Consider the following 20692-nt stretch of genomic DNA (forward strand, 5'->3'; position numbering starts at 1 on the left):
ACACGGGCACAGCCAGCACCTCAAAGGCCACTTTTTCCATGAAGCCCTCTCTACCCCAGTGAATGAGGAAGGCAAAAGTTCATCCTTCTGAGGCACCAGGACCTGGAGACCGTGGCTTCCCTTGGAAAGGACCCTGCCCAGACACAGGGATTGGCCGCGCCTGAATGCTACTGATGGAGGTGGAGCTGCTCCCTTCTACCCAGGGGCCCTTGCAAGTGACTCTTGTCAAAGTTTTATTAGTTTGGTGCATGGATAGTGATGTTACAGAGTCTGGGGCCCGGGGGCTCCCCCAAGGTGCAGCTTCTCCTCCTCCCTCAGGGCAGGGCCAGGCCAGGCCAAATGGTGTTCAACAGCCTCTCAGCCATGGGCTCCTCTAAGGCAGAGGCAGTGAAAGGGAAGGGACACAATTGAGAGAAGAGGCTGGAGGGAATAGAAAAGGACAGTGGCTTTGCGGCAGAGCGTGGCAAGAGGCAGCTTCCAAAGAATCTCAGATGCCCCCCGGCCCAGGCCCAGGCCTGATTCCAAGGCCCGACCTCCCACCTGGCCCAGGCTGGCCAGCATTTGCTATCAGAAGGGCTGAATCTGAGGGCTGGCAGAAGGTGGCAGCCCTCAGATTCTTGGGGGCCTTCAAGATTAGGGTTCCTCCTCTTGGAGCCTGTGGAAATGGCATGGGGAGCTGTAATGGGGTGAGGCATGTCAAGACCCACTGATGTGGAAAGTAGAGGCTCACATCAGGGTGGGGGTGGGAGCTGAGATTTTTGGCTTGGGCCTCTCTGGGGGTCCATCCTGCAGTCTGGTATTTACATGGGTCATCCAGGACTGCGTCTCCTGGGTCCTGGGCAGAAGCTCTTGCTCGCCTTGTGTGGACCATGTGGGGTATACACTGTCCATCCATCCCCACCGCCTGCTCCAGGCCAACCCTAACAGACAGAGATCACTCAGGCTTTGAGCCCCCAGCGAACCCAGAGCCCCACAGAAAGGTCAGGGAAGGTGACTGCATCTTTGGTGCCAAGGAGAGGGGGCCTGGAGGTGGGAGGGGGACCCTGTGAGCTGCCCCTGAGCCAGGTGGTCCAGCCCCGGGACTGGTACCATGACTGGCTCCCTAGCAGTACCCTGGCAGAGTGAGGGCGTGCGGGCAGTGCAGGGCACAGAGCCAAGCTAACACACTGCAGGGCCTGCTGGGGTGAAGAGAAGGCCAAGTTCACTCCAGGCCTTCCTGCCCATGGTCGCAGGGGTGTGGCCCGGCCGGCCTGGGCAGGGAGGCAGGAAGCAGGCTGCTGTGCAAGTGGGCAGCAGGGTCAGCAGTGGAGGATCTTCAGGAAGGCCTTGCGGAACTCGATGTTAAAGGTGGTGTAGATGATGGGGTTCACGGCGCTGTTGACATAGCCCAGCCACGTGAAGGCGCTGTACAGCACGGGCGGGATGTTGCAGTCACAGTGTATGTTCAGGATGTGTGTGATGAAGAAGGGCAGCCAGCAGATGATGAACACGCCTGGGGGAGAGGGCATGGTCAAGGTGGTCCCCAGGGCCGGGGAGCCTCTGCCAGGGACATCCGGCCCTGTGAACTTGGATTCTGTGTCAAAACAAAAGGCTGCAGGCCCACAGCACTACAAGAGGAATCCCTGCTTGGATTCTAGACCTGCCTCTGACAACCATTTGCCATGAAGTGTTCCTTTAGCTCACTTCCTCATCGGTCAGCCTCATCTTCCTCATCTGTCAAATGGGTATAATAATACCTACCTCCCAGGGAAGGATACTCGCTTTCAAAACAAATCTGAAAGGTTATCATTCTGATCCCAGTCAGCCAGGATATCTATGAGAACATTGCCTTACCCTCAAGCTGAAAGTGGAGGGAATCTGTTCGTGACAGTGTGGGGACACATGGTTTGGGAAAAAGGAGCTCTAAATTCCTCTGTCACTTAGTTCTCATGGCACCATCATGAGGGAGATGGGAAACAGTCTCACGATGGCTCTGCCACGTACTCAAGGTTACGCGCTCTTAAGCAGAAAAGTGGAAAGCTGAACTTTGGTCTCTTTAGATTCCCAAATGGCCAGGCCCTTGCTTCAGCTTTCCCACAATTCCCCAGCCTTGATGGATACACCCTTGCTGGTCTCTGCCTAGGACCACCCAGACTGGCCATCCACCTCTTCTGCTTTTAGCTCAGGTAGGACACTCAGCATGGAGGCAGCTTGTACATAGACCACCCTACAGGCACAAAAGGCATGCCCAGGGAAGTGATGCTGTCCAGGAGGGACAGGCTGTAAGTGCCCAGTGGACTGTAGCCCAGGACCTAGCCTCAGTCCCACCCTGCCATGTCCCAGTCTGCAATCATGGGTGCTCCTTACCCTGCTGGGACCACGTGCTCTAATTCATAAAACAAGAGCAGTAACACCTGCCCCACCCATGTCCCAGGATTGTCAGGTCGTCAAAGGGAATCACAAGTACTGTGTGGAAGGCAGAGTCACATCAGTTCTTCCCTTTCCCGACCATCCCTATCAATCTACCCCTTCATTTTTGAGCTTTGCCTTCATCAGCTGCATATTATTTGACTGCCCTGAAAAGTAACCTACTCTACAGATGGGGAGACCAGATGGAGAAAGCGACCTGCCTCAGGAAACGTGAGGTTCCGGGCGCATTAGAGACTGGTCAATTTGCGGACTCTGGAGTCAGATGGGCTGACATCAAATCATGGGTGCTCATGGTCAAGTGATAGAACTACTCCAAGCCTCTGTGTGCCCCTCTGTGAAGTGAGCCCAGTCACAGAATCTACCTAGTAGGGCTGTGTGCACGTCAATGGCCTTGGTGCCTGAGCCTGAGAAATGCCAGCCCCAGTTGGGAGGTGCTGGGCAGGGAATGGGCCCGCAGCGATGAGTCCTTTCCTCAGCCGGGGCTGGGCAGGGCAGACTCACCGAGAACAATAGCGAGCATCTGAGTGGCCTTCTTCTCCTTCTGCTGGGAGAGCTTCCTGCGGCTCATGGTCTTGAGCGAGGTCCGGGTTTTGCCATTGGGCATGGTCTGGATCTCAAAGATCTTGGCAATCTTGTGGTGGTTTTTGGCATGCCCATTCTTCTCTGGTTTGGCAGGACTGTCGGGATTGCTGTGGAGGCCGTGGTGGGAGGGGTCGGGGAGGGTCAGCTGGTGGTGGCTGGGGGGTATGGGGCTGTACCGGGTCCTCTCAGGGGGGCTGGTGCTGGAGAGCATCTCCATCTCCAGCTCCTGGGCTCGGCGGGCAGCCTCCTGCACCAGAGGCAGAGAGCTCCAGGTAAAGCCAGACCAGTTCCCAGGCAGCAGTTACCCCATCCCACCGGCCCCTCCTTTTCCCCCTCTGGAACTGCCTTAACCACCACAGGATCACCCTGCCAGGGGGTAAGGAGAATGATCACAGGAAGCGGGGACCATCCCTGGTCACTTTCCCACAGCAATCCTCATGCAGCCTCAGTGTCTCCTAACCATTCTGTGGGGGCTTAGAACCAGGCACTTCATTTCATCACTGAGTAGCACTTAACTGAGTGCCAGGGAGGTACCAGGTACCATGCTGGCTGCTGGGGACAAACAGCTGCCTGACGTTCAGTCCCACCTCTAGGAACTCAGGAAGTGCAGGGGCACCCTCCCTGTTCTCCCTGCCAGGCCAACATAAGGGCCCAAAGCTCCTGCTCTGTGGGCACCTGCCCCACATACACATGGGGGCTCCAGATCCTGTTGGCTAGACTGATCCAGGTGCCAAAGGGCTGACCTGGACCTCACGTCTTCCTTGCTGGCCTGACCTGGAGGGCCCTGGCATGGATTCACCCACGGCCTTCAGGCTTTCCTTTAGGCTCTCCTATTTGAGGCCTTGGAGGTCTTAGTCTGAGCTCTTGAAAAGCAGCCTCATTGTGTGCCCAGGAAGCATAACTGGGCTGCTGCTGTGGCCTGATCTTGAGTCCACATTTCGGCACCTGCCCCACAAACAGCTCCTTAGTGTCCTGCCCTTGCAGTGCAGGTGAATGGTAGGGACACTGCTTTCCAAGGACACTTGGCCTGAGCTTTTTTCTCTGGCCCTGTGTGGGCCCCTGGCCCTGGCCTCTGTCCTCCTGGGGGATAAAACATCTGCTTCTTGGACCTTGGTACCACTATCACCAGGCAGAGCTAGGGGCTGCTGTGACTGTGCCCCTCTAGGCTCTACTTTGGGGCCGTCGTTCACCGCTGCTCCACTCCATCCTCCCTCAGCCCCCGGCTTCCAGACCCAGACCCAGACCCAGAACTGCCTGTCTATACGGCAGCCAGGGGGAAGAAAACGGGTGTGGATTTCTGAGGCACATAGATCTGGGCTTAAATATGTGCTGCGTCACTAACTTGTTGAGACTTGGGTGAATCACCTAACCTCTATGAGCCTGTTTCCTCTTCTGTAAACCAAAAATTGATTCAATCAATAATACTTACCTCCCAGGGTCATGGTGAGGATTGGATGAGATAATAAGCATATGGCAGGTGTTTAAGAAACAGAAATGGCTATTATCATTTATTATTATTATTTTTTTTTTGGCAGTTTTTGGCTGCGGCTGGGTTTGAACCCGCCACCTCCAGCATATGGGGCCAGGTGCCTACCCCTTTGAGCCACAGGCGCCGCCCTCTATTATCATTTTTATTATGCTGCTGTGGCCAAGTTCTTTCTTCCAATCATTTTTTTCGTGCTCAGGGTATATATCTGTGCCTCGCAGAGTTGAGGTCTCTTGCTTGGAGGTGGGCATGGAGGGGCTGCCCTCAGCCGAGGCACAGTTGGGGTGCTGCTCCCTTTGTCTCACTGCTGAGGGCTCAGAACCACGGCCACTGGGCTTCCATAAGGGCGGGAAGCCCTGGCTGTGGTTCCCTGACCTGCACACTTACCACTCTCCGCCTGTTCACTGGGAAACTGCCATTAGACTTCATGATAACGGTGCAGAGTTTCATATCCTCGGGGTGCGTGCAGTTGCCCTGTGGAGGGAGCCAGCACATGGGTCATGCGGGGTATTGGGGAAAGGAGAGAAACCCAAGGCGGAGCAGGTCACAGAAGACTCAGACTAGGCAGAGGAGCTTAGATATCAGGAGGGCGGGGGCCAGAGCAGGATGGAGGTCAGTGATGAGACGAGCAGAGGCAGGATGAGGGTGTGCCTGCCAACAGCCTGGCACCACACTAGGCACCTCACATCCCTTCTCACATGGAATCCTCAAGACCACCCTGGGGGTCAGTGTTACGATTCCTATTTCACAGATGAGGAAACTGAGGCTCGGAGGGATTAAACAACTTAAATTGCCCAAGGTCACTCAGCCAAAAGGTGGCAGTGCCAGGATCTGAATATGATGAGTCTACCCGAAAAGCTCTAGGTCCTTCCTTGCCTGCGTACTGTCTTCCTTGGGGAGGGCAGCGAGGAGGGGAGAATTCACAATTCATGAGAGGGGGAGAAGGAGACTAGAGAAGAGAAGGAGGGAAGAGGCGGTGAGGAAGATGGAGGCATTGCCATTGCAGGGCAGGGCAGAGAGTGCAGGAGGTAAGGGCGATGGGATGGAGGAGTCAGATGGAGGGCCGGAGGGTCAGAGGGATGGTCAGAGGCTCAGAAGGAGGGATGGGGAGACGGAGTGACCAGAGTGGTGAAAGGAGAGGCTGAGGACAGTGGAGAGGAGCCACAGGGCACCAGGCAAGAGCTGCTGCACTTGGTCACAGAGGTCCCCAAATGAAGACCTCTCTTCCCAGCTGGTGCCCTCGCACCCCCCCCCCCCTGCAGATCCCCACTGCTCCCCTGAGGCCACACCTTTGGGGCTGCCCTCACCCAGCTCCTCACAGCTCCCCCAGCCTGGGGCTCCAGGCCCTGCCTGAGCAGGACGAGGACACTCAGAGGGGAGGGTCTCAAACCTTGAGTGGGGCCTTCAGGTTGGCCCTGAAAGCTCGGCTGCTGCGCTTGGTGTTGACCCTCTTGCGGCGCCTGCGGAGCACGATGTAAATCTTGATGTAGACCAGCAGCGTGACGATGAAGGGCACGTAGAAGGAGACGATGGACGAGTAGACCACGAAGGCCGGGTTGGCAATGATGCACTCGTTCTGGTCTGGGGGAGGGGAGGACCCCGGCGGGCGGGCGTCAGGGGCCGCGGGGCCGGGTGCCCTCCACGAGAGCACACCTGCCTCCTTCCCAGGCCTGAGGGGCAGAAGCTTACAGAGGATAGGAACGTGCCGGGGGGGCTTAAGGCTGCCTGGAAATGCTGGGTGTAAATCAATGTGCAGGGTGAATTGGAGTATTATAAAATATTATTTGTATTTGTAATATAAAAAGTACAAGTATTACCTTCTGTGAGCAAAAAGCCAAGCTATGACTGACCACTCCCACATTTTCCTATTACTATTCCCTTAACATCTCAGTCATTAGTTTTGCCATTTCTGTCTGCACAAGAGAAGCCAGAGTATTCAGATAAAATGATGCAAGAAAATTATATCGAAAAAGCAAAACATTATTTTAGTCTTCCATGCACACTGGGAGGAGGTCTGCCACCTTTTCATTTTGGGAACAAGATAACTAAGTCCCATGTTCCGATGTGTTCCATAGGTTTCTGCATGTCCTCCCAGGTCTACCAGATGTCTTTCTCTCATGGCCTTCCCAGATCAATCCAAGCATTGTGTACATTTAGCCTTATTTCCACTTCTTAGAATTCCCATCACATTCAGATATTGTGCCCCAATTTCTACTCTTCATTATATCCCACGTTGTTGTGGTCTCCAGAGGTGTACCCACCCAAGCTCTTGTCTCCCTGACAAGAGGGAGCTGCACCCTAGCAGGTGCTTTTAATCTCCTCTGCCTGCGACAGTCCTGACCCTGCCTCCCACAGAAATTGGCATGTGATTGGCCACCTGCCACTTGTTTCCAGCTGTTCTGCTCTGGTGGCTCAGGCCTGGCCTGGGCACAGCCAGCCCTGAGGGCTATAGACTCATAACAAGAATGCCATTGTCAGGGTGGATGGAAGCCCTAATAGACACCCCATGTTTGCAGTCTGTCTGGCCTGCTTCAATCTAGTAAACAAAGCTGGAAAATGCCAGGCATCTTCCTGAACCATTATTCCACTCCTCAACCAGCTCCATTGTGTCTGGGCCATTGTTTCCCCTCTGGCCTGACCTGGAATAACTCCAAGCTGGGCCTGGCCCAGGACACCCAGCCTGGCCTCAGTCCAGAGTGGCAGATCCCCATCAGGCCTTTGCCCGTGTCTGTCCCAGGACTCAGCTCCCTCCGTGTCTTGCACAGGAGCAGGGCCCCGGGCAGAGCCCCAGGTGAACAAAGGCAGGACTCACCTGTGTTGTTGAGTCCAAACAGGAGTGGGCAGGAGATGGTGAAGGACAGAACCCAGACGATGGCGATCATGACCGTGACACGGCGCTTGGAGCTGTAGCGTGTGTTGTACAGCATGGGCATGGCGACAGCTGTGTACCTGCAAGGGGGACCCTGAATCTGGGGTGCAGGCTCAGTGACACCCCACTCCTCAAAACACACACACCAGAGACACCCCCGCTCCTTGGGGCTGGACAGGTGACCCACACTGGGAAGCCTGCCTGGTGTGCCAACTCAACCCTCGCTCCTGTCCCCAGACTCAGTGGGGACAGTGGCAAAGCCCAGTCAAGCAATTTGCAGCTGGCCAGCTACTATCTACTCTTGAGTCATAGCCATCACTCTAATCACCCTGCTTAGATTTTAGAGCTTTTGAGAGGACATAACCTAGGCCTTTTTGCACCTTTGAAATTATACCCTCTGCTCCTGTGCTGGGGCCACGAAAGGCGGGAGTATTTATTGAACTGTTTACCAGGCCCCTCAGAGCAAGATTTAAGCCTCATTTAGCAGGAGACAGTAACAATGGCAATTGTTTACAATCCTCCCTCACATTACTCTACCCAAAACTTCGCATATGTTAACTTATTTCATCTTGCAAGAATGGTATGGGAGAATGGGTCCAGGGCTCCAGCAACCCAGTAGCATATTTTTGTGAATTAGAAAAGACTCCCAGGATACACCTTAGCAGGGTAGGTATGGCCTGCGCCCCTCAGCCCTGTGACAAGTGCTGGACACAGAATACATGACCGCATTGTATGCAATGACACACGCAGCTTCGGGGGCCGGGCAGCATCATCGTTGGTATCTAGAAAATGAAACTGGGCATTCTGAGAACTTCCACAATCTGCTCAAGGTCACTTACATAGGAAGTGATAGAACCAGGGCTTCTGTTGCAGTCACAGACTTTCCCTGTTACACCGTCCCTGGGTATTCTTGGTAGCATCAACTGTTCATGCATGGCCTCTGCTAGCCATACACGCATGCACAGACACACACACACACAGACCACGGACCAACAGGCACACAGCCAGCCACACAGCATCACATGCACAGCTGACCCTAAGGACAGTGGGGCAGGTGGAATGGTGAATGGCCAGGGTCATGTCTCCCACCCTGGCTGGGCTCACCTGTCAATGCTGATGGCACACAGGTTCAGGATGCTCGCTGTGCACATCATGACATCCAGGGTGACAAAGATGTCACAGTGAATCCTGCTGAATTTCCACTCACCCACCACCTGGGGACAAAGCAACATAATAGTGAATAGCAGAAAGGGGAGATTAGCTTAGGTCCTGTGGTCTGGTCCTCCTGGGCCAGAGGAGGCCATGCTCAGAGGGCAGCTGCAGGAGTCCTGTGGGTCTCTGCCTGAGGTCCAAAGCGAAAGGGGCAGCAGTGGGGAGTGGCACCCAAGGGTGTCTGTGGGCCCTTGCTGTGGCCTCTCTTCTCCCAGACACATAAGGCCATGTTGTGCCAAGAACAGTGCTAGTAGAAAGAGAACCAATTTCTACTGAGTGCCCCCCTCTCAGCCTTTATCCGTAAAGCCTGTGCTCCTCTGTGGCCCCCCCTGTATTTTCTTAGATTCTGCACTTGTCTATTTGGCTTCCATTCATCACAGGGACAGCTACATTGACTATATTTCCTTACTTCCTATGTTCTTCCTATGCTCTGACATTTGGGGGCCTACTAATTCCTGAAGATAGAAAGTGACCGACTCGAGAGCACACCTCCCCAATGCAAGCCAGCCACCCCCTTTACCTCTCGCACACCCAGCCAACAACCCCCTCTCCAAACCATGACAGGTACCAAAAAACCACGGAGCATCCTTGTAGCCCAAAGCCTGCCAGTATTATTTAGACTGTCCGCTCCTGAACTGCCTGCTCTGTTCTGCCTTGCCTCTCCCACGGGAACCCCAATAAGGCTGCCATGTGGGCAGTCCCCTCCTGACGCCAGCCTGGTGTTTACCCTGTGGCCCTGCGTGGACTGCTGAGGGTTTCTAAGGAATTGTAAATAATGCTAAACTTTTTTCTTATGGCATTGACTTCCCTGTATTATGGCTTAGTTGTGCCTCTACACATTCCCGGATGTAATTTTATTTTATTTCATTTCATTTTATTTTAATTAATTAATGTATTTATTTATGAGACAGAGTCATCCTGGGTAGGGTGGCACAGCGTCATAGCTCAGAGCAACCTCAAATTCCTGGGTTCAAGCAATTTTCTTGCCTGTCTCCTGAGTACTTAGGACTCTGGGCTTGGCTGGTTTCTTTTTGTTGTTGTTTCCTATTTTTAGTAGCGACAAGGTCTCACTCTTGCTCAGGCTGGTCTTGAACTCCTGCTCAGGTGATTCACCCACCTTGGCCTCCCAGAGTGTTAGGATTACAGGCGCGAGCCACTGCACCCATTTGTCATGAGGAACTAAGCCTCAGAGAACTGCAGGGATTCTCCCAGGGCCTTGGGGCTCAGCTCCTGGTCCTGCTCTGGCCGGGTTCTCAGTGAGCCAGGTGCACCCTGTATGTGGCACAGTCAGGGCCCATAAATCATCTGTCAAGAACAAAGGTGAAGGTGCTGCTGCTCTACAAAACAGGGAAGAAAGTTCTGCTTCTTCTGTATGATCCCTAGAGAAGGAAAGAAGGGAAGGCTGGGCTCCAGCTGTGGGGCTGCCAGAGCGGGCTGGAGGGGCGCTGTAAGGGGCTGCCGTTGGTATGATGGGAAGTGAGGAGCCTTGCTCCTGACAAGAACATTATACACGCACATTCCCTTTCCCCAGCCTCCTTGTACAGGCACACTCCTCTGCCACCCCAGGCCTCCCATTCACACACACACACACACACACACACACACACACACACTCACATAGCAGGCTGGCCCTGGCAACCCTGGAAGTTTAGAGCAGCCCCGTCCCTTTGGCTTCTACCCGTAGGGGAAGAGAGGAGCGGGAAAGCCCCCTCCGCAGCTGGAGCCGGGCACACTGCATGTCACCGCACCATGCGTGCGTGCAGCAGCAGGGCTAATTATAACCTTGATCATCCTCACCGCTGCCCTCTCTGCTGCTCCCAGGCATGAAACCAAATGTTGGCATTTAAGCTCAATGACGGGCAATGCAGCTGCTGTCGTCTCTGTGGAGGAAACAGCAGCTTTCCTCAGAAGACAGGAAGCCTCAGTATAGCACTGTCTTCCTGGGGCTCATGTGGGGACCCTGTACTGCTGCAGGGACCAGAGGGCAAGAGCTCAAAGCTGGATGGCCAGTGGGGGTATGGATGGGAAGGACATCCCTGGGATAAATGGAGTCCACCTGGTTCACACCCCACCATGAAGCCTCTTAGCACTGGCTCTTGGGAGCTGTGTTCATGCTCTTGGGTTTCTGGGTCTGAGATATCAGGGCCCCGCTCCCCATCTTTTCTCTCTTCTTCCGTCTTCCCTGCCATCCTTCTTTCCTACAAAACATGTATTGAGCAACTTACTGTGCCAAGCTCTAGCCCAGATTCCTGAGTAAAGTCTAAGCAGTTCAGACAGAGTCCCTGCCTTCAGTGGAATCTTAGACCCTTTCCCCGGCCACCGGCCTATGTGGAGCCCGGAAGGAGGCAGGGTGTTCCCAGGAGCAGCTGCTCAGCAGAGTAGTTAGGGGCTGACCCAAAGACTTGAGAAAATGTATTGGGAGCCACTGTTTACAGACACCTACTCTGGACACTGCACTTCATCTATTGTGCTTAAAACTCTTACAAGAAAGAATTGCTTATCCCCATTCATAGACGAGAAAACTGAAGCTCAGAGAAGCCACATGCCATGGCCAAGTTCACCCAGCAAGTGTGCAGCTGGTCTGGAACTCGAAGCAGGTTACTTGGGCATCACATCCCACGCTCTTTCCTATACTGACTTGGAAGTGACCTTCTAGCTTGTCAAAAGAGGGAATAATTGTGAAAAGTACTTGGTAAGCATAAGACATCAAAAGGAGAGAATGTCATTTCAAGAGACATACTTAGGGCCAGAGGAGAAAACAGATTTGTCCAAGATCACTTGGTGGTTTAGTAGCAGAGGATGGCCTGGCCCCAGGTCTTCTAGTTATTCCCAGGGCTCTTTTCTCCACACCTTTGGCATCACCATTCTTACTCTATCCATTGAAGCTGAGATGGCCCCTGTGCTGGCTCGGCTAAATCCCAGCTAAGCACTCTGTGATCATATCTTTGTAATGCAGCAAACCTCAGGGACAAATGACATGACTGCCTCTCCTGGGTCCCTCCAGCTGCCCTCTCTCCTGTTGGGTGGTTTTGCCCAGAATGCACATGTGCCCTCCCTCCCCGAGATGATTATTCCTAAGGCTCACTCCCCCCTGCAAGCACTCCTGGCACCCAAGACTAGGCCTGTGCCCCACGCCTCCTAGGAATGGCTCCACTGTCTCCTCCAGCAGACTGGTCCACAAGGACCCTGTCGGCCTCTGCACAGAGGGCAGGCCGCCTGTAGCCCCAGGATGCCCCCGCCTGTAGCCCCAGGATGGGGGATGACACTGAAGTGCTCAGTACATGCTGACTGGGTGAGTGGATAACTAACTCTGAGACTTGCTTCATCTTCCCAATCTCATCTCTTCTAGAAAATAAATGCACACAGGAAGCCTTGCCTCAAAGCAGCACAGGCAAACCAGTGGTCCCTGGCTGTCACCTCTCAGGAATTCCACCCACAGTTATCCGGATGAAAAGGGGTAGAGTGGAGCACCGAACCCCATCCTCTCACTGGAAAACCAGTTTGCTTTCCATGTACTGAGCAGGATGAATAATGCACACCTCGCCCAAAGGAGGCAGGTGCTGGCGTGAGGCTCAAGAGAGGGAACAGTGTATGGCTGTGAGGACATGTTGACAGGATAGTGGGGCTAGTGAGATCCCACTGGGGACATTCTCTGGAGACAGCGAATGCTGAGATAAGGTAGTCTAGGCAGGGCTTGTGCCCAGCTCCGATTCCGAGGAGAAGCTGTGGAGCACTGACCGTGGGAATGCCTCCTGCGCCGCCTCTGAAACACTCAGCTTCGGCTTCTGTTTGAAGGACTTGCAGATTTCTGGGAACCCAATGTAGCCCGTGTACAGTTTGATCCCTACCCTAGGGACTGGTTGGGGCTGGAGGTTCTGGAAGCCTACATAACTCATGCCCAGAGCCTGGGCAAGGCCTGCCTCCCTCTGAGCAGAGAGTGCCTCTTTGCCAGGGAGTGGGGAGGCGTGAAGAGGAAGTGGGGGGGGTCCTCTCTGGAGGGAGACGTGCTGAATACCTCTCCTCATCATCTTCATCTTCACTACCATTGCTGACTCTACAGTCTCAGCACTCCTCACACATTAACTCACTTCATCCTCAAGCGGTTATGAGGTAGGTACTATTGTCATCCATATTTTATAGGCAAGGAGACTGAGGCTCAGAGAGGTGGTTTGCTCTACCATTTTCCCTGATGGTCTGAAGTCTGGGACCCTCCTTTACAAGGGTGTGGGGAAGGGTGGAGCCTAAGAATTAAGAAGGGTACCTTGGGAAAGGGCCTTGGACAGGTCGTGAGATGGACAAAGCCTCGGAGCTCCATGAACACAAAAGCCATGGAGGAATGGGACCCCTGGCCCATGGCACCTGTGTTTTTATGTTGTTTTGTATTCATGGTGGTTTTTTTGTTTGTTTGTTTTTGGTTCTTCCTTACTGTCCAGTCAGGTCATTTCGAAAGTTGTAGCCTGTTTTGGCTGCAGTAAAGAAACCAAGGAGTGAGGGTCCAGAGCTCCCTGTGGGCCAGTGTGGTGGGGACAGGGAGCTGTGCCACTCTCAGCCAGCCTCCCTTCTCACAGTATTTTCTTTCAGCAATGGAAGCCCTTCCTTCCCGGCAGGGACTGGCCTATCTCACCCAGGGCAGGAAGGTAATGGCTCTGAGAGCTGAGTGGCGGCCCTTCCCTGAGTGATCAGCTTCCTGTGCACTCCAGCCCTGAACAGGCCAGCCCAGAATCCTGGGCAGAGAAAAGGGTATGATCCAGCTTGTGCCACCAGCATTCCTTAGACCTTCCCACACCTGCCTGCCAGCTCTGAAGGGGGTCCACTTGCAGATGGGTCCTCACTTAGGGATTTCCTCATCACAGTTTCTCCCTTTGCTGTGTCCTGGATGTCTCCAAAGCCTTTGTCTTCTATGTTGTGAGAACAGGACCGACTCCCTGGATTATCAAGAGTATTTTCTGCGTCTGTATCTGCAGCACACCCAGCTCAGAGTCTGCACTGTCGCCAGCACTGCATACTCCCCCTTTCAAAGTGCAGAGCTGGGCTCTGTGATGAGTGGAGCAATAGGTGGTTAGGAAGAGCCGGGTAAGTAACTGCCTGGCTCTTCACAAGGCAATGACTGCAGCACAGTTCATGGCAGCCTCTACCCCGAGGTCTCAGACATGGAGGCATTAGAATAAACTTGGAGGGGGAGAGGGGATCAGGAGAGCACAGACCAGCAGCCCCATATCTGAAGTGGGAACGAAGAGCGAAGTTTTGGGGTCTGGGAGCACAAGCATGCCCCTCCTTGGGGAGCCTCAACAGCTACTCCCCTTTCTGATATGACCTAATGAATGAACTCTGTGGCCTGAACCAACTCTGAGACCAGATGGAGTTCCAGTTTGGACCTGCCAGCTGAGTGATGCTGGAGAAGTTACCTACTTCCTCTGGCCACCTGGTTCATCATCCGTAAAATACTAATAATGATGCCACTCTCCGAGCTGCCATGAGGGTTATATCAGAAAATGCTGCATAAAAGGCCCTTAGCTCAAGCCTGGCACTGACTAAGCACTTTATAAACGGGAATTGTGATTATTAAAGAGACGATTTGCCTCTCTTATAAGGAGAGAAAGGGAGCCCAGAGCAGAGGAAGAGCCCATGTGGGGGCGTGCCAGGCAGCTTGTTGGTGGAAACCAGTGGGGAGCTGGAGTCCAGGCCCCAGCGCCAGGACTCCCCTCCTCCCCAGAGGAGGCAGAAGAGCGAGGCAGGGCCCTGACTTACCTCCAGGTAGACAACCCAGGGCATGACCAGCGTGGCCACGAGGAGGTCGGCCACGGCGAGGCTGACGATCAGGTAGTTGGTGGTGGTCTGCAGAGCCTTCTCCCGTGACACAGCCATGCACACCAGCACGTTGCCGAAGACGATGACAACGATGAGCAGCGTGAGCAGCGTGGCGTAGTAGTTGTAGTGGGGTCTGTCTGCCTTCCCTTCCGACCCGTTGAAGGGCCGGCTCCAGTTCTGCCTCTCCAGGTCGTCATCGTACCAGGACAGATTCAGCGGATCCATGGGGGCCGTGGAGCCACAGGGCTGCCAGGCTCTGGCCAGGAAAAATGGACACAGGGTGTGAGAAAAACATCCCCCACACAGGGCTTCAGTGTGCAAAGCCACCTCGGCACTTTAATAGAGAGCACTCTGTAGCTCAGGATTTTAAGTTTTCCAACCAACAATTTTCTTAAAATGTTGGGCCTCCTGCCACTCTTTGGCCGGCAAGTTCTTTATGGATAGTAAAAAAAAAAAAAAAAAATGAGCCAGTATAATTTTTGCAATGCATAATAAGATGAGCTTGAACAGAGCTGATGAGTCATTCATTTGTTTATTCAACCAATGCTTTTTGAGCACAAGTTGTGCACCTCATACTCAAGGTAGGTTAGCTGGGCTTTCCACCTTCTAGTGGTGAGAACAGAAAAGGGCATTCATTCATTCTTGGTCCTAGAAATACTTATTAACCAATGTTTTATACAGTGCCAGAAACACAGGCAGGAACAAAATACACATGGTTCTGCAGCTCACATTCTAGAAGAAATAACAGCCAATTAATAAAGTAATTAAATCTATGGGTTGTAGGAACTAGGAAATGCAATGGGGAGAGAAATATGTGACCTAGTTTAAGTACTCAAGGAAGGCTTCCTGGAGTAGAAGAAGGACGGGTAGGAATTAGTTGGGTAGAGAGTTGGGAGTCAAGGGGAAGGGTCTAAACATAGGAAGCAACATTTGCAGAGCACAGCATTTGAGGGCAGGGCCCTGGTGGAGGGCTTGAGCAAGGTCCGGGACAGCTGACACAAGGACGAGCTTGGTGAGAACTGGATCTGGGAAGGCTGTGACATCATGGAAGGCCTTAAAAATCATGCTGGGAGTTTATACTTGATCCCAAGGGCAGGGGGAACCACACGAACAAATTTGCCTTTTTTTAAACTTCAGAGACCATGGAATAGATTTGCCTTTCAGATAGATGGATTTTGACTGCAGTACAGAGAACAGATGAGAGGGGCCAGGAGTGGAATTAGGACACCAGCTAGGAGATGGTAGCAGGAATCGAAGTACATCCAGTTCCCGAGCTACAAACATCCCACTGACACACGACTTGCACTTAGGAATAGAAGCCATTACAGGTAAAAGGTAAATGTCCCTGTCTGACTTATATACAAATAAAACTTGAGAACAAACCTACAGAACCTATCTCGTTTGCAACCCAGGGACAGCCTAGAAGAGATGCTGAGGTTTGGGATGACCCCACAGTAGGAGCCCTGAGGAATGGGCTCATCCTGGGGGGAGACTGCCTGGACGAGGAGTCCTCTGGGATGACGGAGGAGGAGTTAGCCAGCCACTGAGTGGGGGATGTCCCCGCCGGACAGACACAACACAGTCCCAAAGAGCAAGTGACTGTGTTTGGCAAAAAAGGTAGGGCCTGGCAGTAAGGTTGAGGAAAACTAAACTGGAGGATATTCATAGGCAAGACTGGGTCTTCTCACCTTGGGAAATGCTGGGTACAGAGAATGAGCCCACTGGACATTCTAGTAAGATCCCTGGTTGCTGTGGTATAGAAGAGAGCTCAGAGGGGAGTGAAGTTGTGGCTGTAATTTAGGTAAGAGACAATGGTTGCCTGAATGAATGAAGATAAGTTGGAATGGGAATGGAGAGGCGTGTCCAGAATCAGAAGCCAGCTGGGACGTCCAGTTCATGATACTTGTTCATTGGGTAGATGTGGGGGGATGGGGGGAGAGATGGGGTGAGCAGGGAGAGAAGGAGCGGAGGACCACTCTGGGACTTCTGCCTGGGGCTCTGGGAGGCTGGCAGCCACATACTGAGGGAGAAAAGGGAACAGAGGGACTCAGCTGCAGATTCAGAAGCATCGAGCGTGGATGAGCTTGACAGCCTGTGTTTTGGTTGTAATCAAAACATAATGCACATGTAATACAGTTGTCTTTTCTGCTAACAAAAGTGTTCCTATTTCACACAATAGAATTAAACCTATCAGCATTCCAAGGCATTTCACACAATGCACATGACTTCCAGGGGCTTTGCTACCCCCACATCAAAAGCCACCAATTGATGCCATTCAGGTGATGCCTAATCAGTGAGCAGGACATACCTTCTGCAACAGACCAGAAGGGATGGAGGAGAAGGGTCTGTCCACTGCCACCCCCTCATCCATACTCCTTCACCAAGAACCGGACCATGTTGCCTTCTGTCCGGCCAGAACATCATCCCCCACACAGTGCCTGGGATGTGTCAGACCCAGCACCACCACTCTGGAATCTCTGGGGAAAGCCAAGAGTCTGATTTCATGTGGGACAACATGGAATGCCACCACACTGACAGTCTTCCAGTTCTAAGGTAATGCAGCACGCATCATATTGACACTATATTCTGCAAAGCCAACTGGTCCCTTTTCCCATTTGGAGCACACAGCAGGAGACCTGCATGCAGGTATTGATCAAGCACCCAGAGTTGCTTCTGACATTCATTTGCTCAATCAGCATCTATTGAGCCTGCTGGGCATAAAGCACAGTGGGGAGCCTGGAGACTTGTGAAGAGCACTCACTGTTCCACCCCCGCACTGATCATTGATCTTTGCCTCCTCCCCACTTCCTTAGTCCTTCCTTCTCTTAGTCAGGGCTAAATTAGGGCACCAGTGTCAGGCCTTAATCCCCCCTCATAGATGTCATAGCTATGGTTGGCCCAAGGACACCGTATGACCTTGAAAGAGGCCTCTCTTCAGCAGCATATGCAAAGCACAGAGTTAGAGGGCAAGGGCCCTGGTGAAGGCCTAGAAAGAGATGGGAGAGCTGACACAAAGAAGGATTTGGCAGGAGTTGAAGCTGGGAAGGCTGTGACAGGCAGTCACCACACACTGTTGGTGGCCAGCACTCGCAGGAGTTGGGGATGAGGTCCTGCAGGGGATCAGTGGCATACCACAGTGTCCGCTAGAGTTGCTGTCCAGAAATCAGACAGCATTTGCACATGTGCCTGGCCAGTGTGTTCATGGAGAGCTTCTCAGAGGAGGGAATGATATAAACTGGGACTTAAAATTATGAGCACAATTTAGATGGGAAACGGGAGTCTATGGGTCTGGATGGAGTAGGCGAGCACCCATTCCCTTGAGTGCTGGTACTCACAGGGCATGGGTGAGTCCCTGCACCCAAGGCTGCTGGAAAAAACCTCCTGTATTTAATTTTCTAATTTCATATTTGTTCTTGAGTGTTCTTATTGCCTTTTGCTGATACATACGTAGTATATTTACATTATAGAAAAAATAGGAAAACATGAAAAATGCCTATAAAGCCTATTAGCATCTTGGTAGAAGGCTGTCTCCTAATCCCCAGAGCCAGCCCTGATCCCTACCGTGTCCTCAGCTCCTTACCTCTTGGGGCTGGCATGTCTCATGGCCCATAAACAAGGGCCACCTGGCTCGCTCTCCCCATGCAATACCAAGCGGGGAAGGAGTTAGGATATCAGCAAATTCACCCTTCCAGACGAGGTTCTCCAGCAAGAGAGGTGCTGGTATAACAGAAGGGCTAAAGACCAAACCCTGGGTTCAAGTCCCACCTCTACCACTTCCTAGTTTAGGGGCCTTCACCAGATTATTTGGCTTTCTTGAGCCTCAGTTTTCCTATCTGCAAAACAGAAATAATAATAATTGTCATGAGGATTAAGTGCAATGATTCCCGTATGCCCGGCACAGGTTAAACCCTTAAGAATGTTAACTTTGGAAATCAAACCAAGCAGCTAGGCATGGTGGCTCACATCTGTTAACCTAACACATTGGGAGGTTCAGGCGAGAGGATCATTTGAGGCCAGGAGTTGTCTCTACAAAAAAATTAACTGAGTGTGGTCACAAACACCCCTCGTCTCAGCTACTCAGGAGGCTTACGAGAAGGATCATTTGAGCCCAGGAGTTTGAGGCTGCAGTAAGCCATGATCACAACACTGTACTCTACCCTAGATGTCAGAGCAAGACCCCATATATTAAAAAAAAAAAAATTCAAACAAAAGAATGAAATGAAACAAGAAATCAGACAACAAGCTCAAGGCTCAGCAAGTGAAGGGACCAGTGCTATGTCCAAATGCAGCCCACTAGGGTCAGGGGTCCTCCCTGGCTCCTGTGGTATCATGGGCTATTTCCTATGGCCTTCCTTGAAAGTTGGGGGGCTGGATGAAGGAGGGACAGGTTCTGAGATGCCACAACCAAACCACTGGGAGGAAGTAAAGAAAAGAAAAGGCAAAGTCTGTTCCTGGGTGTTGGCTGCAGGACAAACCTAAGTGACCCTTGCAATGGGGAAGCAGCTGGCTCAGAAGAGCCAGCTCTCCCAGCTCAGCTGTTAGAGCCAGCGACTGTAATACTAATCACCGCATTTCACAGGCTCCAAGGCAAAATTGAATGTGAGATGCACCATCATTTCATGTACCACTAGGAAAGAAAAAGCACGCCATTAAACCTCAATACAACGCGAAGATGACAATCACTGTAAAATGAGTTCTGATTTCAGAGACACAACCAGGAGTGGGGGATGTACACTTTAGAATTAATCAACTATAGGACCTTCCTGGCATTTTCTCAGGTGGCCTGAGCACACCTGCCAGTCCCAGGCTCCCCAGGTGCAGCTCCAGCCCCTCCCTCCCGCATCTGGGCTACATAGGTTGTTGGCCTGAACGCCGTGTGTCTAACCCATGGTACATTTTTCTTATATTCATAAGATTTTTTTCCTCAGATAAATACGATCATATGTTATCTTTTAAAAATTGTTGTCAGAACCATCACTTTAATTGGGGGTTAGGAAAATATGATCAACTTTCTCACCACCCTCTAAGTGCCACCTCCTTCCTCCCAAGTGGTTTGTGCCTCACACAAAAGCTTACAGAAGCTCCAAATAACAGCCCCCAATCAGCAAGCATTTAGTGAACACCAGTGTGTGCACAGTCACTGCCGGTTCTCAGCTCTTACAGGTGTAGGTGCTTGAGGGTGTCTCTTGGGAGAGGGGTGACGCGCTAACCCTGCAGATGCCAGTGCCAGGACCCGTTCAGGGAGCGGCTCCCTCTGCCCCAAGCACCATCTCCAATTCCTTGCTCAGCTAAGCAGGGCAAATGCTGCTCCCTGCTCTGCCCTCACAGGCAGGTGGTTGCAGACAAGCTTCCAAGGCTGCTCTGGGACCTCCTGAGCTTCTCAGTGGCCCTGGTGGAAGCCAGGAGGAAGGGGAGGCGTGTGTGAGAGGAGCCTTCGAGCTTCAGGCTACCGAAGCACCAGAGATCATCTGTTCCTCCTCTGTCTCCAGTAATTACTGCTCTGCCCTGGCTCAGAAGGACAAAGATCCTTTGATCTTCGAGAATCATCCATGCCGACATGCAGCACTCCTCCCACCACGTTCTCCCTAATATCTAGCCTACTCCCAGCCAGCTGTGATAGTAACTCTTCAGAAGCTTCGGAGCAGAGTTTCCCCACAAAGTGTCTGGAGACAGCCAAGGAGTGTGTGCTGGTCACCCTATGTGCCTTACAAATGTTACTATGTCCTCTGTGTGGTCTAATTTGAAAATTTGCTAGTTCTCAAATTGAGAATGCTGGACCAACACAGATACTTGGGGCTGACCCAGCCACCAAGGCAGTCCCTGGAAGGCCACCCTGCTGAGACCACCCACTTCCTTGACTGCTGGGGAGTACAAGAGGGAAGGGGCGGGGCAGACAGGCCTCTGGGGAGGAGATGTTGATGGCAGGCTCCCCAGACTATAAACAGAAACCAGCTTCTCTCAAGGGTGGTGGTAGGGAAAAAGCTCCTCCAGGACTCTGCAGCCAGAGGCTGACATTTCTCTAAGGAAGAGCTTGGAGAGTGTGGTCACTACCAGTCCCCAGGCTGGTGGGGGGAGGTCAAAAGGGTCAACTTGCTACAGCAGGAAGGGGAGAGGAGAGGTCGGTCTTTCTCTCATTTCTGGTCCAGGAGGAGCCAAGGAAGTGGGGGATGAGGACTCCTTGGCACGCCACAAACCCAGCAACTTGTTTCCTGTGCTTCAGTCTCCGCTTAAGTCTTGGTGCTGCCTTCTCTGAAAGTTTGGCACTTGAAGGAGTCAAATTGTCTAATTAAAATTTAACAATTCCTTATCAGGCTCCATGGCAGGTG

At 52.6% G+C, this 20692-nt stretch overlaps 1 protein-coding gene across 2 annotated transcripts in view; it reads right to left on the reverse strand.

Moving 5' to 3' along the window:
- Positions 1-502: 502 nt before the first annotated feature.
- DRD2 (dopamine receptor D2) overlaps positions 503-20692 on the reverse strand; it is a 62431-nt gene continuing 42241 nt past the window's right edge. Inside the window, exons 2-8 of one of the 2 annotated variants that reach the window (XM_053594323.1) lie at positions 14307-14622; positions 8451-8560; positions 7290-7426; positions 5868-6058; positions 4865-4951; positions 2911-3238; positions 503-1492 (exon numbers count right to left, since the gene is read on the reverse strand). In XM_053594323.1, the coding sequence (XP_053450298.1) occupies positions 1299-1492; positions 2911-3238; positions 4865-4951; positions 5868-6058; positions 7290-7426; positions 8451-8560; positions 14307-14591 (1332 nt within the window). In that variant the 5' untranslated portion in view covers positions 14592-14622 and the 3' untranslated portion in view covers positions 503-1298. The remainder of the gene's footprint in view (positions 1493-2910; positions 3239-4864; positions 4952-5867; positions 6059-7289; positions 7427-8450; positions 8561-14306; positions 14623-20692) is intronic. The other variant, XM_053594324.1, reaches the window with a different exon arrangement.

Source organism: Nycticebus coucang, chromosome 6 (genome assembly GCF_027406575.1).
Source record: "Nycticebus coucang isolate mNycCou1 chromosome 6, mNycCou1.pri, whole genome shotgun sequence".
In the NCBI taxonomy this organism is placed as follows: domain Eukaryota; kingdom Metazoa; phylum Chordata; class Mammalia; order Primates; family Lorisidae; genus Nycticebus; species Nycticebus coucang.